Source organism: Mchenga conophoros, linkage group LG3, assembly GCF_057382185.1.
Source record: "Mchenga conophoros isolate Kocher_MC1m ecotype Shallow Benthic linkage group LG3, M_conophoros_male_GT1.1, whole genome shotgun sequence".
Taxonomy (NCBI): Eukaryota; Metazoa; Chordata; class Actinopteri; order Cichliformes; family Cichlidae; genus Mchenga; species Mchenga conophoros.
Window position 1 is genome coordinate 49030747 of NC_140528.1, and position 21490 is coordinate 49052236.

Consider the following 21490-nt stretch of genomic DNA (forward strand, 5'->3'; position numbering starts at 1 on the left):
TAAAACAAAACATAATGAATTAATTCAATGCATTTCAAACTGAAATTAGTTGTACAGTAAATACAGTAAAACTTCAAATATCACTTTTCTGTCCTGAAGATCTTCCTCAGCATCCTCCCTACTCTGCTGCTTTGCACCCTGGAGCTTCCGCTCAAACCTGCCCACTCTGTCTATCACCTCGTTCTTGCTCTCCAGCCTTGTCTTCACTTTAACATCCACCTTCCTCTGCTCCTCACCCAGAAGCTGCTGCTGTGCTGTAGCTACTTCCTGATCTAGATCAAAATCTGTTTACATTTTAATGCTAAAATCACTTTTTGCTTCTCTTCAAAACACAGGTTTCGTGGAATGGTCCATCAGCAATGGTGACTTACACCTCACAAAGTTAGAATAGCCAAGTCTTTGCAGGAGAAACATTTTTCTACCTTTATTAACTACCAGGTAAAACATATCTGAAAATAACCCTCATATAAGCTAAATATAAAAGGATAAGTGCCAATTAATAAACAGTAGAGTGAAGACATCCACCTCATTTTCTTTGGCCTGCAGTGTCGTCTTCAGGTTATCCAGCTCTTTTTCCATTCACTGATTTTTTTTTTTCCGTAACAGATCAGCTACTGATCAAATACGGCTGTGCACCCCCAGTTTGTTAGAGACTTTTTTTTATTGTTAAAAGACGACGTTTCCTTCTAACCATCACCATGTGCTCACCAACTGTTTACTTTATCTCCTGACATTCAAATGTAGTTCTTTAAAAAGTACCATAACATGGTTGTCCTGAGTTAGTGTAATATAAGGTCGTGTGTGCTGTAAGAGGTGATGTTGCTTACTTTGTTCCTCGTGGTGACAGCAAGGCCGAGGTTCAGCTGTGAAGAGGCCTCCTGCTTTTCTTTAAGTGTGTCAGGTGTCATCACCTCAGTTTTATCCAACTAACAAACAGAAGCACAGCTGAGAGGATCAATTATTCATTCATTTAGGTTAGCATACAGCTAAGCATGGACTAGATGACAACTGGGGAAACATCTGAGCTGGTTTCATGCATTTAGACCAAAAATTTTACAGCTTTTAAAATAAATGTTCTAAGTTTTGGAAGATTGAATTTGCAAATGTTGCTCACAACATGGTTTGGTGAGTTATTCTCCAGTGTCTGCAGGTTTTTCTCATCTCCTTCCTCAGTCCGTTGTTCATCACTGAGCTTCAGGGCTGCAGCTTCTTTTTCTTTGGCCTGAAGCTTCCACTTCAGGATCTGCAAGTCTTTCTCATTTGACTGATCTTTACCATGAAGTAGTTCTTCTACTTTGTCCTCCAGCTGAAATATAAATTGCGAAACACACTGTGTTATTAAGCAGGACATTAAAAGGCAAGATTAATACGAAAAGAAAACAAAATCTATTTTTTCTTTTTATAGTATATAATACTGAGGTAGGAAGTCTTGACATTTCTCTGTTATGATTTGGTATATTATGGTACACCTATATATAAGATTCAGGTGAATCCAACAGCCCTGACATTATGTGTGCATGTGTTACAGAAGAGTGTATGTTTGTGTGTGTTTACCTTCTGCACCCTGCTGATGGCGAGCTTAAACTTCAGTTGTGAAAAAGACTCAGGGATTTCATAAATGAGGTAATTTCTCAGCCATTTAAATCTCTCCAGCTAACAAACACAAACACGGTTAAGTTAGCACCATAGCTTATACTTGGCCTCAAGCTTGTAGTCATCAGCAATGATGACTGTAACTTTACAAAGTTTGAATAGCCAAATGAAGCATAAGTCTGTGCAGGGGACACATTTTTCATAGTTGATATCAGGTTAAACATAGATATCTGAAATCTGATATATCTGAAAATAAACATCATATAAACTAAATATAAAAGGATAAATGCCAATTTATAAAAAGTGAAGTGAAGAAATCAACCTCTTTTTCTTTGGCGTGCAGCGTCCTCTTCAGGTTATCCAGCTCGTTTTCCATTGACTGATTTTTACCACTGAAAAAGTGATCAACTGTGTCTTCCAGCTGAAAAAAGAAAAGTGTTTGAAATGAGTCACGATCATATAGATCGATCAAAAGACTTGAAGCAGGATTTTTTTCCCCTTGATTTTAACATATAAAGTAAGTCAAAGATCAGCTACTGATCAAATATGGCTGTGCTTCCTCAGCGTGCCTCAGTTTTAAAACAAAACCTTTCCTTCCAAACATCACCGAGTGCTCATTGAAGGGGTAACTGTTTAATTTATCTAGTGACATTCAAATGTGGTTCCTTAAAAAAAACCACCATAAGGTGGCAGATGTCATTATTTGGTGTAATATAAATAAAGTTATAAAATTAATTGTGTTCATGTGGGCTGTAGGAGGGGATGTTGCGTACTTTATTCCTCCTGGTGACAGCAAGGTCGAGCTTCAGTGAAGAAGTCTTCTGCTTTTTCTTAAGCATGTCAGGTGCCATTACTTCATTTTTCTCCAACTAACAGACAAAAGCACAGGTGAGAGGATTAATAGTCCACTCATTTGAGACCTGGGCCCTATTTCAGGAAGCCGGTTTAGAAAACTCAGAGTGAAAAACGATACTCAGGGTTGAGTAACCCCGAACTGTCCAACTCGGAATATTCGGTTTCAGAAAGGCTGATAACAAGTAGTTCAGTCAACGCGGAGTTGCTTTAACCCCAAGTTAAGCACGCGCACGAGGATACATAAAGCCCTGATAGGAGCACAGATTAAGCGAGTCACCATGGAGACGGAGGGAAAGAAGGCGCAGTCAATGTATTTTACAGCCGAAATTCTGATGGCAGCATATGCCGATAACATGCAAATTTTGCAGAAAAAAAGTAACACAGCCTCAGCTGCAAAAGAAAGGGAGCATGCATGGCAAAACATAGCCGACAGAGTCAATGCGTGAGTGTTAATTTAAACATTGATCTAGGGATTTCCACCCATTTAACACGTTATTTAATTATATGTTATTTTATATTTTATACATTTTATTTTGTGACGTGATGTGAGCGCAGGTGCAACCCAACAGGCCCCAAACGTTCCTGGCAGCAAGTAAAAATGAAATATAAAAATATAGTCCAAACAGGTAAGGTGTAATTGTATTATGAGCCATAGTGCTTGGTCTGTTTGTCCGATGTAAATCAATTGCAGTTAGAGGCTACATTAATTTTCTTTCTGTAAGCACTTATTGAAATTATCTGAGCACATTACAAGTAAATATTTGCTTACTCTGTATGCTCAAATGTGACCCGTTATAGCCAACAGAAAAAAAGCGGAGGCCCGAAAAACAGGTGGGGGTCCTCCACCACCACCACTCACAGAGCCTGGCCACTTGGCTTCCACATTTGTGATAATGTTGGCAGCATCACATATGATCTTCACAGTGCAGAGAACACAAATTAGCATCCATTACTATAATGAAATAATTTGTTAGTTTGAAATGCTACAGGGAACTATGTACCTGTACATTAATGCTGTGGAAAGACTTCCTGTTCACATAGTCTCCTTCATTTACTGAAGGAGCAATGATTGGAATGTGAGTGCCATCTGTACAGCCAATCACGCCTGGGAACCGTGAAAATAAATGTAAAATTTAAGTAGTAGTTCAAGTATCACCACATCATGAATTAAGTTTTGTTCATCCTGCTACCTGCAATTTTGTGGCATCCCTCTTTGATAAATCTTGTGGGTCTATGACCGGGGAACACCACAGACGAGTACAGGAGACGTTTCAGTGCAACTGTAACATTCCTGACTGCCCGACAGACGGTAGCCTTGGAAACGTGCTCAGCGTCATCAATATTATACAGGAAGCGCCCGTTTGCAAAAAACCGAAGTGCAATACAAATAATATGTACAGAACTGAGAGCATGTCCGCGATGTGTCACATGAGCAATATTAGGCCTGAGGATGTTATTCAAATAAATTATAGATTGTGCTGAAAAACGGTAACGTTCACACAGAAGATCATCAGGAAATGATAAAATGTCCAAACGCGCTCTGATCACTCTCTCCCGGCGGAGAGCTCTGCGGAGAATTTGGGCTTCAACATCTACTGGCTCTTCAAGGAAGGGACACGCCATGTCTGACACTTCCTACAGTCAGGTTTCTGACAAAGAGGCGGAGAACGTCAAGGGTTAGTTGAAGTAAACCTGCTAGGGGGCAGGTTAGCTTCACGGAGTGTGTCGTCATAGTAACTCACTCAGAATTAATCTAAACTCGCTTTGTGAAACCGAAAACCCAGAGTTTTCGTTAACTCAGGGTATACTTACTCAGAGTTTGCACTAAACCGGCTTCCTGAAATAGGGCCCTGAGCATAGACTAGATAATAACTGGGGAAACATCTGAGCTGGTTTTGTGCATGCAAAGCTGTCCGAGGGCAAACACACCTCCTCCTTTGGTGTACTGATCTCCACACTCTGCTTCTCTGGTTCAGGTTTGGTCTTCTTTAAATCATCTGACTTTGACAGCTGCAGCTGAAAGTCAGTGTCAGTGTATGTCAGCAGCATGATTGTTTGGTGATATGAGCAATATAGAGTTGCATTATCGTTTGTTATTCTGTTCCATAATTTATCAGTGTTACTGTTTTTTTTTAAATTAAAAATAAAAAAATAATTTAAAATTGATAACATTTAAGAATTAAAGACTAAAGTATTAAAGCAAAGAGTTTAACCTCAGCATTGTCAGTCTTCAGATCTTTGTTTGGTGTCTGCAGGTTTTCATTCCCTTCATTCTGATCCTCGACCATCCGGACTTCAGCTTTTACATCTTGACTCTGAGTCTCAGACTGTTTTTTAAAGTAAACATGCAACAAAAAAAAAATCTGAATTTTAGAGGTTTTAATTTCTCTTCCGCTTCTGTTGGTGTAAATCATATTTAAGTTTTTACTGGGAGTTACTGTAAACTGACACCAAATATGAACATTACTGGAATAAATAACGATGCCTTGTGAAGAGGATAAATAATTAGAAACTCAATGTACCTCATTCCCCTCGATCTCATTTGCCTTCAGAGTCTCTGCCTTCACCTTCTTCTCAACTTCCTGCTTCTCGTGCCCTTCATCCTTCTGACTCTGAGTTTTTCTGACTTTGGACTGGGAGAGAAATGAGAAATAAAACAAGTTAAAGTGGTGAAGCACACCATTTAACATGTCTGTGGGCAGTTTGGCTCAGCCAATCTTTTCTGCATCATAGGTGAAGACAAATGAAATTAAGAGTTGTAGGCAACAAATGCACAGGTACATAATTTCACTAACTATAAAGACTGAAACAAGCTGTCAAATGTCAACAAATCAACACCTCTAAAAACTCATCTTGCTTTATAATGGAGTCTCTTTTTATTGTGGTATCTATTTCTTCATTTGTCTAAGTTTGTCCTTTCATCATGCCTTTACTCACAGCCATGACAGTCATTCATTTTACACCATCTGTAATTTGTTTTTAGTGCAGCCTGTTCGTTTCTCTCTTCTGATTCAGCTCTGACTGAACCTTGTTGTTCAGGTTAGACTTCCCTCTGACACACAATTCTCTATTTCTTTTTTCATCAGAAGTAGATAAAAGTAATGTCCATTGTTTACTTACATGCTTGTTGTCATTTTCTGTTTCTCCTGAGCTCAAAGTCTTATTTTCATGTTTGCTCCCTCCTGTCAGAAACACAACAAGTTGTAGATTAGTGTTTAGTTTGATTCTTATAAATTCTTAATTAATCTGGGTGATCTTGCGCTTTATCCAACATCTGTTAAAATACAATTAAAATGAAACAAGTTATTCATAGAGCTCATTAAACTTGTGTCAGACTGAAAAATGAATTTGTAACTTACTGTTTTTCTTTTGTTTACACTTGTATGTGACAATGACAACAAGAAGAATGGGCACGGAGACAACAGTAATACAGATGCAGATAAGCACCGGAGTAGGAGTCAAATTATCTGAAGTGAAAAATTAAAGAAAACAATGAAAATAAAATAACTATATTAATATTAATAATAATCTCTAATTTAAAAAAAACAAAAATGTTTCTTTATTTGTCATCTAACTGCCAGTAAAAAATAGCAAGTGAAGAAAATCCAAGTTTTCTAAAGTATTTTTAGACACATATAAACAAGTACTGAGCTTTAGATTTGAAAATACTTGTGTCAGGTTACCTGGGCTGATTGGGAATCCAAACCAGTTTTTTAGGCTCATTTTGTTCTGGAAAACAAGAAGAAAATCGTCACATTAAAGAGATATACCTCTGCATTCATGTTGAAATGAAAAAAAAAAAAAATGAAGTGGTTTAAAAACAGCATCCTAACTTTACTTTGACATACGCCAGTTTGTAAATGGTAAATGGCCTGCATTTGTATAGCGCTTTTCTAGTCCATAGGACCCCAAAGCGCTTTACACTACATTCAGTCATTCACCCATTCATTCACACACTGGCGATGGCAAGTTACATTGTAGCCACAGCTGCCCTGGGGCGCACTGACAGAGGCGAGGCTGCCGGACACAGGCGCCACCGGGCCCTCTGACCACCACCAGTAGGCAAACATGGGGTTAGTATCTTGCCCAAGGATATTTGGCATGCAGTCAGGAGGCAGCCTGGGATCGAACCACCGACCTTCTGATTAGTGGCTGACCTGCTCTGCCACCTGAGCTACAGCCACCCCGTGAGCCACTTAACTATGATCAGACTAATTGATTTTATTTATTTTAAGTGAAAACCATAGGAGTTCATGTAAATGAGGCCTAAATTATTTGACATAATTATGCTTAAACTGTTTCTTCTCTGTAGATGGCCTTCATTGCACCACACTGTGTAATGTACAGCATAGAGAGATAATAACTATTACAATGAAGCTTGTTGTAAATTTCCTCACAAATAAGCAAATACACCTTAAATCACCACAAAATCTGCATCTGAAAACTAAAGTTTTACATTTTTGAGGCTACAAGATTAGCAAGATTAGTTAGAACCACAGAGACACACATTATGTTTCTATTATACAGTAAGTTGTGCAAACAACCAAACAACCAGTATTTACCTCATAAATGAAACTGATGCATCTGCTTCCTTGCAGTGAGTGAGAGCATTTGTCCTTCAGCACTGGTTAAAGGTTAAAGGAGGCGTGGTTTCTTCAGAAGTCTGATGAGAAAAGAATTTGTGCCTGTCAGACAAACAATCAGCTCATGTGAGTGTGCACATGTCAAAAGGAAACTTCATTAAATGCTTGTAATGCCAATGATATGGTCTGGTTGAGCAACTATTACAAACCTAAGGCCTTGACCTTTGACCTTGCTATGATGAAACGTTTTCTTAAGTGTGTCCATACTTTGTTTACATTTGTGCACACAAACATGTTTCCAGGACAGACACAAACTAACAAATCAACAAAGTAAATATGTGGCAAATGTTACTAATGGTTAAAAGTATTTTTGATGATATTCAAAATAATGATAATAAAAAATAAATAAATGAACAGACAAACGATGCTCCTCTGGTATTGAATGATGAAGACAGTTTAATAAAAATTAAGTTGTTTAATTTAATTTAATTCAATAAGCATAAATTATAACTGAAGTTTACGTCTGTTTTATTGTGCAGTAGCCTTTGTACCTTCCTGGTGTTGCTTTCTATTGTCATAACTGTTAAAGCCCATTATTGTTATCCCAGCTGCTTCATCTGTGCTTCACTACACGTTTTCTCTCTTTGTTAACCACATGCTTCTAGACTCATGTGCTGACTTCAGTAAAGCCAATACAATGTGGATATTCTTCCAGTTTGTGGGATGATGGAAACAAGGAATAATAAATGCTACATAAAGTGGGACATCAGGTCACTTTAGTGCAGGAGCTACAGTGTTTCAACTGACCTACAATCTACAATATTAAAGTAAAAATGTGCATAATGTAAAGACACATTCCTCCCCGTGTGTGGCAGCCTGTTACAGCAGCTACGCTCATTCTGAGCTTCTGTATCTCCTCTTTACTTTCTCGTTCTGGCATCGTTGTACTCAATTGTATATAGCATTTGTATTCTATTTTATTCTATTGTATATAGTATTTTATTTTATTTTATTCTATTCTATTGTGTACAGTTGTGTACAGTATCTTATTCTTATCTTATTACAGTGTTTTTCCAATTTTTCTATGTGACTTTGCACTGTCCACTTTCTGCTATAACAAAACAAATTTCCCACGTGTGGGACTAATAAAGGTTATCTTATCGTAATCATGTTGAACTCAAAAAAATGAAACGATATTGTAACTCATCGTTGATATATACCATGCTTTGATGATCTATCCGCAGTTAACTATGATCAGAATTAATGATTTTATTTATTTTTACTAAAAAAAGGTAACAGTCCATGTAAATGAGCCCTTAATTATTTGGCATAATTAAGCTTTTGCTTTCTCTTCTCTGTAGATGGACTTCATTGCACACACACTGTTTTATGAGCAGCCTAGAGTTATAATAACCATTGCAATGTAGCTTGTTGTAAACTGCCTCACAAATAAACAAATACACTTTAAATCACAACAAAATTTGCATATGAGAACTACATTACAGTTTTATATTTGTACAGTTTAACACTGTAAAACTGTCAGTTAGAACCACAGAGACACACATTATATGTTTCTATTATACAAACAACCAGTATTTACCTCATTAATGAAACTGATGCATCTGCTTCCTTGCAGTGAGTGAGGCTGTGCAGCATGACTCCTTCAGCACTGGTTAAAGGAAAACACTCACCTGTGGTGACAGGAGGCGTGGTTTCTTCAGAAGTCTGAGGAGGAAAAGAATGTGTGTTGCAAACAAACAATCAGTTCATGTGATGTTAAAATGAAACTTCATCAAATGCTTTTAATGCCAGCGTGATGCGATCTGGTTAGGCAGCTGCTACAAACCTAAGGCCTTGACCTTTGACCTTTCTATGATGAAATGTTTTTTGAGTGTGTCCATACTTTACATTTGTGCACACAAACATGGACGGACACAAGTCAACCAAACACAGTAAATATGTTGCAAAAATATTGCGATGCTTGAAAGTAATTTTAATAACAAAAATTAATAAATAAATAAATGAACAAGCTATGGTTCTCTGATATTGAATGATGAATACAGTGTAGTTTAATGAAGTTAACTCAATAAGCATAAATGATAACTAAAGTTTTTCTCAATTTATTGAACAGTATTACCTCCCTGTTGTTGCTTTCTATTAAACCACATTATTGTTATTCCAGCTGCTTTTCTGATGGGTAATCTATGCTTCAGTACTTCATCTTCTCTCTTTGTTAACAACACGATTCTAGACTCATGTGCTGACTTCATTAGACCCAATGTGGGACAGGGAATAATAAATGCTACATACAGTTGGACACCAGGTCACTTTAGTCCAGAAGCTCCAGTGTTTCAACTGACCTCCAATCTACAACATGACAGTACAAATGTAGACAATGTAAAGACTCCAGAGGTGTAGTTCAAAAACTGAGAATTATATTACAGGATTTAAAGGTAATCAACCTATATTTGTCTGTGACAGGGTACTTTTTGTTTGTTTGTCATTAGTTTAAATGAATAAATGAAATTTAAATGAAGAACCTGTTTTCTGGTACTGTTTAGGCCAAAGGTTTGGAAATACTTGGAAATATCACAAAGGTCATTAATCGGGCTTTAAGAACCAACATCATACTTATGCTTTTGTCAAGTGACCAAGAGATCTCAGAGCACTGCAGCTGAAGAAAGAGAAAAAGAAACAAAGACACAGCACTACACACAATGACACGTCTTTTGTTTATGTTATTTATATTTTTTCATTTTTTCTGCCTGTTTGCATGTTTTCCACATTCACAGTATTTTTTTCCATTAAGTACCATCATGTCTTAAGCCTCTTTGTTGTTATATACAAGCATTAGAAAAAAAAGCTCCTCCCACCAGTAAACTCAAACTGTAAAGAAACAGTCGAGCACGTGACCTTCAACAGAATTCAAGGGAAAAATGCTGTGTTTGTTTAACATTTTCTCTTTAAAACAGACCCTACTTCATTCTTTCACCTTAACATTTGATCAGTTTCCTTCTTCTCTGGAAACTGGTGACAGGTGGCATATCTGAGCTCTCATTATAGTTTGAGCGTGTAACCCTGACATGAGATCTAAAGAAATAAAAGGAAAACTGGACAGCAGGCAAGGCCTGTTTTTTTCTCCTGCTGCTCAAAGCATTGCAAATATGCATTTTACTCATGTTAGATACAGTCCATGATCCAAGGAGATCCCAAAGCACAGTGGTCTCATGACCAAAAAACAAATAAACAAGGAAAACAAAGAACATGAAATCAGTGTCAATCAAAATCAACTTCTAAAACCCACTTTCACCAAGCTTAACGTTTGATATTTAATAGTAATAATAATAGTAAATGGTAAATAAAAAATAAATAGCATGGCTTCACCATAGAACTATTATTACAGTAATATTAGGAATATGGTATTTCATCTTGTATTTTCATCATTACTACATTAACCTGTAAATACATATAAATACATAAAGAGTAAATTATGTGTATTGTCTCAAGCTAAACTCAGAGCAATTGCAGCCAATAATAAGTATCTGGAATCGGTTTGCCTTCAAAAACAGAATTTAACGCTCTCTGTATATTGTTTCACTATTATTAGTTGTCCATTTATTATTATTTAAGCTAATCAAATAAATCCACCTTTTAGTTTTGTGCCTTTATTGAAGTTAGTGTTAGATTTGTATTGTTTATTCTCATTTATGCTTAGAAATATTTACTCATATATGCTCAAAGTATATAATCATTTGTAGAATATCTCATCCTAGGAGGTCTGTAACAACTCTGTGTAGCATGAAGAGGGGAGTGCATTCACTCCTCTACACAGTGTTCTGGCATAGATCACACACCTCCTAGGAGAGGTCGTATCTTCTCTTGCTGATATATGGTATAGCAAACACACGTATATCTGTTTGAGTGTAAGAGTCTCTTGCTTAGATGGACCTCTAGACTCCTGGCACCAGCTTTGGGGAGTCTTCAAAGGGTAAACCGATTGATAAACCGAGCTGATATTTGATGTTTACACAACTACTTTCTCGCCTGAAAATATGTTAAAAGTTTATTTTCTGACCCAGAAAGATTAGTAGGAGTAATTTTAAAACTTAGTAGCGGCCGCCATTGTTGGAAACTGGAGTTTGGCTGGGCCGCGCTATGAATTCTGGGATATGGTAGGCCACGAAGGACACACCCGACCCATCCTTCAAATTCGGGGAAAAGGAGGACGCATTTGTCGGCTGCATTCGGAGGAGTCTACGAATTTGGACAGCCTTCGGCGCGTCGCTGTGACGTAATCGGTCTACAAATGCGGCCTCAGGAGGATGCAGCCCATGAATTTGGACACGACCACTAGGTCACTTTAGTCCAGGTCACCAGTGTGTCAACTGACCTACAATCTTCAACATTAAAGTACAAATTTACACAATATAAAGACTGTAGTGTGTAGTTCAAAAGCTGAGAACTATATTACAGGATTTTAGGGTAATCAGACTATACTTGTCTGTGACAGGGTACATTTTTTTTCTGGCACTGTTTAAGCCCCTTTGTTGTTATATATAAGCATTAGGAAAGAAAGCACCTCCCCCCAGTAACCTCAATGCAGGAATAAATCAACCAAATGACAATCAGTAGAATTCAAGGGAAAAATACATGGCATCTTTTCATCATTTAACATCACCTCTTAAGACAGACCCTACTTCATTCTTTCATTTGATTAGTTTCCTGCTTCTCTGGAAACTGGTAACAGGTGACATCATATCTGAGCTCTCATTATAATTTGAGCGTGTAAGAACCCTGACACGAGATCTAAAGAAAGAAAAGAAAAACTGGAGAGCAGCCCAGACCTGCTGCCCCAAAACATTAGAAATATTTATTTTCCTCATGTTAGATGTATGATCCAAGGAGATCTCAAAGCACAGTGGTCTCAAAAACTGATTTTAAATCTCTTTGTAGCATGTTGTCAAGAATCCATCAGATGGCATCAAACGACCATGAATAGCCTCTGCTGCACTCCTTTGCTTAAAAATATTACTGCAATCTACAAGTTATGTTACGAATAGGTATGTTTATAAACCACTAGGATATAAAAACATTGTATAACAGTATTAAAAACTAATCAAGAGTTTAATAAAAAAAAAAAAACTCACAAACTCTTTCAACACCAGCTAAACATATTTGATGGGTTGAATGTGATGCTGTGTTTGTGGTGAGGCTGGTGAATTTTAATGAGTATTTGTTTTAATAGCCTAGGCAGATTACCTAGGCAAGTTCTCAGCTATATGTTTAATCACAAACATAATTAAATAAATGTCTCTATGGTTAATTAGTATAGGCTTAGAAGGCTCAGAAGGTAAAAAACTACATTTTCAGCAAATTGACGTCCCTTACGGACGGTTTCGGGCAGGCAATGGCGAACATGCCGTAGTTCGCGCTGACGTCTATTCCAACGTAGAAAATGTTATGAACAGCTGAAAGCGTGTTTCTGGAATATTATGTTTTTGTTGCTGCAAGTTCTTTTTTGCAGTTTTTGCAAAGCCATATGTGGAAGGAAACCGTGACTTAGGACAAGCTGAAAGCATAAGATGTAAGATGAGGAGATGTAAGTACAGCTCCTCCGGTTTCATGTGCAAAAAAAAATATTGCGCTAACTTACGTGGTTCCGGTTCGACAGGGATTTAAAAATAGTTACTCAAAACGGAGCGTGCCGGCTCCGACCGGTTTTAAAGGGTTAAAAGCAACATTTAGATATAATTAATTTCAATTAAGTTTTATTTATATACCATCAAATCACAACAACAATGACCAAGTCAAAGTACTTTACATTGTGCTTTACATTGTGACCGCCCCGATTGCAGCTCCTTGATGACATGAAGGAGGACAAAAATCCCATTTAACAGGAAGAGACTTCCAGCAGAATCAGGCTCAGGGGTGGGCAGTCTTTGGTGACCGGTTGGGGTATAACAACATTAAGGTTACACATTTTAAAATTGCTCACTTTCTCATACACAGACACACACACATACACACATATTGGTGCCTTGCAATTTGTTTATTTCACAAGCTGTAAATGTGAAGGTAAAACAATTCTTTAAAAATAAAATTCAAGTCAGAAAGCACGTGTCCTTGTTTTGACGGTCTTTTCTTCCATTTTTCTTCTCCTTGGACACAGAGGCCATATTGAAAAATGTGAGACATTTGTTGTTGTTTTTAAGGCACACAAGTAATTACACATCACAATCACACATGACAATACTTAAAATTCAAAAAGTTGGTGAGATATATTAATGAACAAATATGAATATATTTAGATCAGTTTGTTCATGATTCTATTTTGAGTTTCTTATTATCACAATTTAGTTCTTGGATTATAAGGTTCCCCCTTGTGTATTTGCCCTCTGTGTTTCTCTCTATGTGTCTGTGTTTGTTTGTGTGAGCCCCTGCGTCTTTTCTCCCTCCTTGTGTTCCGTTCTGTTTCCCTAGTTCGTCATGTCGCCTCTCTCTCCCTCATGTTCCCTTGCTCCGTCTTGTCTGCCTTTCCTCCACTCCTCTGCCAAACTCATGTGTCAGTCTTGCATTCATTCATTTCCTGTTTTATTGTGAGGGTCTTGTGTTCCATGTTCAGTGTGTTTTGCTTTCCTGGTCTCCTCATGTCTAATTTGTCTCAGCTGTGTTCCACGTGTGTTTTCTGTTCCCTTGTCGTAGTACTGTGTATTTTAAGTCTGTTTCACTTTCTCCCTCATTCATGGCAGTGTGTTTCTCTGTGTGTTTCTCTGTATGTTTAGGTTCCAGAATTCCAGTTTAGTTTTATTTTTATTTTGTATCACCTGCATGCTAGCAATAAAGTTGTGTTTTTGAGTTTAAGTCCTGCCCATCAGCCTGCTCTGGGGTCTTTTCCCGCTGCACAGACAGTTTATGACAATATTAACAGTATATTATTGAATCACAATTGCACTACTCAGCTGAAGTATAGGTACGTATTCATTATAGGTTTGGTATCTACTATAAAATATTTTTATTAACTTAATTTTCTAGTTCGTGTTGAAAAGTAAAATTTCTACGATCTCTTTCAGTGTATAGAAACAGTCAGATGCACAGACATCTGTTACCAAAGTTTCTCTTTCGGCACTTTACAATAAACTGAGAAATAAACTTTTTTAAGGGTCAATGACTTTTGTTTTTCTTTCTTCTTTTTCTCCCCTTTTCCTTTTTTCAGTATTTCAGGCTTTGTACCATGGAAAAAATTTTATGTTATATATTTATTGACATCCTTGATTGGTTTAAGCTGGAATGTAAAATCATGAGTTTCAGTGTATAGAAATTGCATATTTACAAAACAGTATTATCAAATAAAGATTGAATTCTAAAGTTTTCTTCCTAGTATTTTACGTTTCAGGAGGCTGATAATGGTAAGGTGTGCACCTCCTGAGTTTTGAACTTAAACATTTTTTTTAGTTTCTCCATCTTCCTCAATGTGCTGACTTTTCTTCTTCTCTTGATAGAGCTGATTGTTAATTTTACAATGGTTTCCCTTTAGCTACACATTAAAAGACATGAAAAGAGTAAAAATGGGAGACACGCCATTTTTAAGACAAGAGGGAACGAATGTAGATAAAGTGAATCAAATAGATAAATTTGCCTGTTGCACCTTGGAAATGAAAAGTATCCTTTTCTTAATTCTTTACCTATTCAAGGCCTACAAGGAGATACCCTTTAAATCATATTTCAGGGCAGCTTATAGAATCAAATTTCAAGATATGCGTCAGAAGTTAGTCAGTAAACCCGTTATTAAGGGTGGTTGTCGTCTTTATGGGTAAAAGAATTCAAATTCAAAATAAAGAATTTAAACATAAATTTAAAAAAATCCAACCTTTATCAAACTGGATTTCAAAGGACAACAAATACATTAAACTAATCTTGATATTATATTTATTTTATATACTGCTTAATTACACTGGATTTCATTGTCACTAATAATCTAAGTTACCATTGCTGTCTCATGTTTGTAGTCATTGATGGTTCAATTTTTCTTGGTCAGTGTCATAAAGAAAGAGATAAAACATAGACGACAACTGGTAAGTGGTTTATGACCAACTAAATAATACAAACCTTCTCTTGTTTCTCAGCTTTCTCCCTTCTTCGTTTCTCCTCCTGGAGCTGAATAAAAAGTGAAAAAGTGAGAAAAGACTATACACACGTTTTTTTAAAAGGTCATAATATAATGAATAGTGATGTGCTTTACCATTGATTTCCTTTCCGATCTGATACCAAGTAATATTCAGGGTGGTATCGACGATACTGATCCGATACCAATACTTATTTTATTCATTGTATCTCAAATTATAGCATCATAATGATTATAGGACATCAGATTACTTGTTCTTATCACTTAATAATGCAGAGTTCATCATATAGAAATAAAAAAAACTGAAGTTGTGCGCTATTTGAGTAAATCGGTTTGGCTGAGATTAAAGTTATTAGATTAAATTTAATTAAATCTAACTTTACTAATCCCTCGGGAGGGTTCCACCGGGGCTACACAGCTGAATAAACGTCAAACAGAAAATGATTAAACAGAAGAGTTTGTAACATGTCACACCCGGGTATATTTTAGATAGCAAAGAGTAGACAGAGTAGTAGTAGTAGGCAGAGTTTCACTCCACCGAGGGAGCCTGTGACGTACTACCCGGCTTTCTTTAGACCACGAAGGCCGGGTCCTAAGGAGGAAACAGCCTCTGAATTTGGACACCCCTGGTGTTTCCGGGCCGGCCAATAATAACGGTGACATTTAACGTATTTTATCCAATAAATAAACCCCGTAAATGTATTTATCACCCAACCAACAGCCCTTTTGAATGTCTCCCTAGTATGGCCACAACACCTCACTCTTGGAGCACTTTTTTGCCACATGTATTGCAAACCACGTCTCAGCTGTTTGTGGAGGTAAAATAAGTCAGCACATGACTCCAATTACACTCAGCCATTGTTGTGAGTGCGCACGCCAAGCATCTGCGAGACATTTATACAGCCATATTTCGCACATAACTATGAAAGGCGGAAGAGGAAGTAGTTCCTTTGAATGTAGACAATCTGAATGTTATAGTTTCTTTCCACTGTGTTCCTGTTAATGATAAACTACAAATTTACCCTAAATTACTAAAATATCGATATTTTAATGTGAGAATCGATTCTAGAACATAAATGATTGGTTTCGGAGGAATCGATATTTCAGGATCGAGCCGCACATCACTAATAATGAAATCACACCTCTCTTCATTGGGTTAACACTTAAAAAATGTGTTTCTTGTTCTTATTTCTCAACAGAAATTAGCAGGTTGGTCACATTGACGACATCATATCAGCTGCTGTGCTACCAACCACTTCATAGAAAGTCATAGAGAGTGTGCAGTGTGCAGGTCTATGATCATTGGGAGGATGACATTAGGACTGGGTTTCAATTATTGATTTTCAGATTAAAATCGATTCTAGCTTGAATTAAGCGGTATTGATTCATTAAAATCCTGAATCGATTTTTAAATATATATAAATATTTAAATGTATTTTGCTTAAATCTTTCATTTCAACAACCACCAAACAGCAAAAACAGTAAATGAGAGCAGATAAACGGATTCCACACTAAAATATAAACACAGAGGGCAGACCCGACATATCAGAATCAGTGAGATGTCGGCTTTCTCACCTGACGGCATGTACACGGACACGTCATCGGGGCTGAAAGCTGAGAGCTCACTCAATTGATGCTATAGATTTCATCACTCTCCGACCAAAATTAACTGAACCAGCAGCAAAAGAAGATCAAAACTACGCTTCACATTTGATAAACATCGTCATTAATTCCCTCTTACTTTTGCTGTTTTGCTTCCACCACAATAAAATAATGCTTCCTCTCTCTCAGTGTACTTCAAGAACAGTTTCCTATCTCAAATCTCTGTTTTCTCTGTTATTTTTTTTTTTACTTATTACGCACAAGTCTACTGTTGTTTACAGCGCTGTCAGCCGCAAAATTGCAAAACACTTGGCTGTGTCTCTGATAAAACCCCTGTAACTTTGCTCATGGTTTTCTTCACTTTTTGTTCTACTGCAGAATATTTTTAAGGTTATCTGCTATGAAAAGCTTATAGCTCAGTAAGACAGTTACTTTGACACAAAGGCATCTGGTGTGATGCTCACACCTCTGATGAAGTCTCACAAGTGTGAACTTTCTTTTTACTGATATAAAAATATTGATATGTACTGACAAATGATCAGAATTCTAGTATTTCTGACTGTCTGAGGCAAAATTCCTCAGATTCAAATCAAATTGAATCGAACTGAATAGGGGATCGAATCGATTATAGAAATCAGAGAATACCAAGCCCTAGATGACAGCCAATACATATGTCCATGTTTATCTCTGTATTCTCATATTCTTAACACTGACCTTTGATTCCAGTGTAAGGATCGTCTGCCTCAGCTTCCCAATCATTTCATCCTTCTCCCTCTCAGATTTGATCATCTTTCAGAAACAAAGACAGATGTTGATGTTTCTGCCGCGCTTTGTTGATAAAAGTGTCAAAATCATTGAAACTTCACACTGTGAGCAACATGTTTCCAACCACAGTGCTTCAGCGTTAATACATAAAATTAATGTAACATATACACACCAACATACATATATCCCATTCAAAGTCTTTACAGCTGATTAATCTTTTTCACAGGAGTGTCTCTTCTCTTTTCCATCAGCTGCACCATCATGTAAAGCAAATAAAACATGCACATAACTTCTGCAGAATGTTGCAGACAGCAGGCTGATGCAGAGTAATTCAACAAAATAAAAGAACAAACTGCATAATTTAACTTTGCAGGAAATATGATATCATCAGCAAGTGGTGATATTTCTATGAATTATCTGTGCTCCCTTGATCCTTTTCTCTCTTTATTCTCTCTGTACATATGCTCAAAAAGAGCAGTGCTCTTTGGATCATTAAAAAGCAGGAACAGATTTGATTCTTTAGAACCCAGCCCCAGAGAAGATAAGATTCTCCACCAGTGATGAAAAATTGTCTAGCAGATGCAGAACATGCTGGACATGTTCAAATTTGATTTATGTGACAGTGACAGAAAGCTGAGTATCAAATGATGAAATGAACCTCCTGTTTTACGGAGTCCAATTTATTGCTCATGGTGTTTATTTCACTCTCCAAGTTCTGTTTCTTCCTTTCAAGCTCACTGATCCTATCAGAAAGCTGCAATTGAGAAGGTACAAGAAGAGAGATGAGATGGAAGACATGTTTTGTGTTTTTTACGTGAGTGATTGAATAATGCAATGACATTCAGTTTCATTCAGAAGTTGACAAACTATATATTAAATTAAGAACCTATATTTTTCTATTTCTGTACAGCACTTTGGTCAATGTTGCTGTGATAATTAAATGTGCTATATAAATAAATAAATGATAAACAATATTAAAAAAGGAAAACTGACGAAACAACTGTATTTGCATTTCATTAGAAATTCATAATTAATTAAGCTTTTTAAATAAATCAAAATGAATTTGCAAGATAAAATAAATTATCATTTTGTTCAATCTATAGAAATAGTTAGTTTTACAGAAATTTGTTATCAAGTGAACATTAATTTCCAAAGTTTCCTCCATAACTCTTTACAATACAACAGAATTGAGTCAGTAAATTCTGAATGTTTATAATGGAAAGACAAAAACTCCTGATTTTTGGACTCCAGCTGCTTCTACAGCTTCTCTGCTGTTTTTTTCTCCTTTTGGAGCTGATCGATGATTTCAGTATGTGAAATGTTACATGAAGAAAGACCAAAGCTGTAAAAGCTGTAAAAAACAATTATATACATGCATAAACATTGCCTTAATGTTATAGTAATGGTTGTAGTATTAAATGTAAAAAGATTAAACAAAGAAAAAAAACATTAAAAATGGACCTTTAAATTCTTCTGCTATTTTATTATTGTTATTATTATATTATATATTATAATATATATTATATTATATAATATTTGAAAAATGTACCTCTTTGAGTTCTGCTTCTTGTTCCACATTCCTGTTCTTCTCATCCTGGAGCTCATTCTGCAGCTCGCCAAGTTTATTTTCAGCATCCTCCCTCCTCTGTTGCTCCTCCTGGAGCTTCCGCCTTGAAGTTATTGGCAACTTCCACTGAGAGATGGCAGAGATTACAAACAAGTCTTTCACAGTTAGTCTTAGTTAATGTGGACAACATAACAGTAGTACTTTATGGTACAGCTTGAAAAGGACCAGGGATAATAATTTGATAATAAAAATAATAAACAGAAGTTGACAAAGAGCGATAATATAAGTTAGGATAAAGAGTTGTCTTATCTTATGTCATTGCATAGTCTTATTTAGTGCAATAGTCCAACAAAATTGGAAAAAAATGTCCCACATCAGCACTAAGCACAACAAATAAAATTGGCTGAATTAAAAAAATACCATATAATTACCCGAGTTATAATCAGGGTTGACTCTAACACAATACTTTGTAACACAAAGGTTTTATCTGTATATGTTGTGAAGCTATTGTTTAATATTGTGTAATGTCCAGTAAAACAAACTGAGGCATGCTGACTTTGTTCCATTCTTTGTGAAGTCTGTGTGAAAATGCTCTGCAGTTTAGGTTTGTGGTACTGTGATGGATTTCACTTAAAGAACAGTGTTTGACTCATGCACAGTGGCTCAAGTACTCATGATCAGAGTTAGATGACATCAAATGTAGCAGAGTTGAATTTGAGGATGCTTTGATTTATTCACTGAATTCCGCCAACCATCTATTATAAAGAAAGCATAAATAGTAAACTGTCAGTGGAAATCAGTCAAGAAGGCTTGTGAGACATCTGCTTCATCTTGTTGAATTTAGTTTACAAAGAGTTACTCTGAGAGTAATCCTCAGAGCCGAAGTAGCCCAGATCAGCTGATCACAGCCTGTACATCTACTGGAGCTCTCAGTTGAAATTATTGTGAGCTGTGATTATTTTTCCCCATGCCGAGGCACGAACAGGTTCCTTCATGTGCTAATTTCCATTGTTATGACCAAGATCTTGTGGGTCGTGTGTGTGTGTGTGTGTTTGTGTGTGTTTGTGTGAATCCTCCCATTGGTTGTGGGAAGAGGCTGTGGGTTTTTCCTCTTCTCTCTCTCAGGTGTGGGCATGTGTGTGTTTTAATGGAGACCAGTGCCTGCTGAGTGGATGGATTGAGTTTAATCCTGTTCCGGGATGAATAATAAGTTGATCAATCAGTACTTAACCACCAGATGACCACCTGGCCCCTTCTCTCCTGGCCTCCACCACCCAACAAACAGCCTGTCTTTGACATTCGAAGCAAACTGGTATATGAGTAAGTATAAGTTGATTTGTGTGTCTGGTGTCAATAAAAGCCTGCATAGCATTTTGAAAAGTTTTTGCTCTTTCTTCGGTGGTGTATGAGTGAGGGGTCACATTTTTTTGTTGTGTTCAATTTACTCCTTGGCCGAAAATGTAACATCCACTTCAATCCCTTCCCTACTTATTTTCTATTTAGAGGCAATGTCCTCTACAATGGAGGCAACAGAAAATGGAGATATACAATTTTTTATATATTTTTTCTTTCTGCTCATGTTCTACCTAGTCATTCAAGTTGGGTATATTTTGAAATTAAAATTTATACTGAGCTTTTTATATTCCCATCTCCTATTATTATGTTCTTATAAGTTAGCTCTGCAAAAAAATAGTTGGTAAAAATTTCATCCAAAAGCTATTTTCACCTTCTTACATTTCAGATCTTGTACTTTTTGCCTTTTGTAAATAAATTGTATTTTTATTGAGTATTTTTTAACACTAGTATCTGTACATCTACTTAAGTACAGAATGTCTGTACTTTGCCAGCTCTGAAGCCAACACTAGGATGTAGATTTGTGTCAGTCTGTTGGATTGCACTCCTAAGGTTTATATTGTTAAATGGTAATTATTTGAAGGTGCATTTGGGGGGTTTTTTCTTATGGAGGAATACAAAAGTAATATAACACATTTTCTGTTGAGTATTATTCCTGGAAGTTTTATTGTAAAATATTTGGGTTTGTTTAAAGGAGTAATGTAGCTTATAGATGAACACTGGAATTTTAGAATTAGAGGCTGAAAGAAGAATCAACATTTTTCATCCAAGTCCAGAAATATGAGGTAACGTTTTGATTACTATTTAATTTCTTCTCTGGAAAACAATGAAGATGATCTTTAAACTTAACATATAATGTTCATCTACTCACAAATTTATTCTGCTTCTGAGTTTTTCCTCTTGCCTTCATATTGAGTTGCTCTCTCTCACCATCTTCAGAGGAAACTTGAGCATCTTCTTTGAAGTTAAAATTAAATGAGAAGGAGATGCCAAAACTTGGCTTAAAATATTAAACCGCTCAGTGAAAACACTGATGATTTGTAGAGGTAA

General features: G+C 36.5%; 2 protein-coding genes across 3 annotated transcripts; both read right to left on the minus strand.

The window, feature by feature from the left end:
* Nucleotides 1-45: 45 nt before the first annotated feature.
* Nucleotides 46-7076, minus strand: LOC146579159 (uncharacterized). The gene is made up of 13 exons (XM_085267933.1): nucleotides 7011-7076; nucleotides 6132-6177; nucleotides 5808-5915; nucleotides 5569-5630; nucleotides 4971-5081; nucleotides 4662-4775; nucleotides 4378-4464; nucleotides 2367-2462; nucleotides 1916-2014; nucleotides 1555-1653; nucleotides 1115-1306; nucleotides 828-926; nucleotides 46-267 (listed from the first exon to the last, which is right to left on the minus strand). Exons 2-13 carry the CDS (start codon nucleotides 6169-6171, stop codon nucleotides 46-48), a joined length of 1329 nt encoding a protein of 442 aa, XP_085124059.1. The 5' UTR covers nucleotides 6172-6177; nucleotides 7011-7076.
* Nucleotides 7077-12855: 5779 nt separating this feature from the next.
* Nucleotides 12856-21351, minus strand: LOC146579160 (uncharacterized). 2 transcript variants are annotated; one of them, XM_085262230.1, is made up of 6 exons: nucleotides 21312-21351; nucleotides 19070-19213; nucleotides 18179-18274; nucleotides 17470-17544; nucleotides 15138-15185; nucleotides 12856-12968 (listed from the first exon to the last, which is right to left on the minus strand). In XM_085262230.1, exons 1-6 carry the CDS (start codon nucleotides 21348-21350, stop codon nucleotides 12954-12956), a joined length of 417 nt encoding a protein of 138 aa, XP_085118356.1. In that variant the 5' UTR covers nucleotide 21351; the 3' UTR covers nucleotides 12856-12953. The 2 variants fall into 2 exon arrangements, with proteins under 2 accessions (XP_085118356.1, XP_085118349.1); XM_085262223.1 differs by lacking the exon at nucleotides 12856-12968 and adding an exon at nucleotides 13105-13189.
* Between the last annotated feature and the right edge of the window lie 139 nt (nucleotides 21352-21490).

Coding starts and splice junctions, on each gene's coding strand:
- LOC146579159 (XM_085267933.1), bottom strand. CDS start 6,171: ATGAGCCTAAAAAACTGGTTTGGATTCCCAATCAGCCCAG. Junction 5,631..5,807: donor GTGTAAACAAAAGAAAAACA/GTAAGTTACAAA, acceptor TGTTTCTGACAG/GAGGGAGCAAACATGAAAAT. Junction 2,015..2,366: donor CTGTCACCAGGAGGAATAAA/GTACGCAACATC, acceptor TTCTTTTTTCAG/CTGGAAGACACAGTTGATCA.
- LOC146579160 (XM_085262223.1), bottom strand. CDS start 21,350: ATGAAGGCAAGAGGAAAAACTCAGAAGCAGAATAAATTT. Junction 19,214..21,311: donor CTCAGAAGCAGAATAAATTT/GTGAGTAGATGA, acceptor GCCATCTCTCAG/TGGAAGTTGCCAATAACTTC. Junction 15,186..17,469: donor TCCTTACACTGGAATCAAAG/GTCAGTGTTAAG, acceptor CTTTTTATTCAG/CTCCAGGAGGAGAAACGAAG.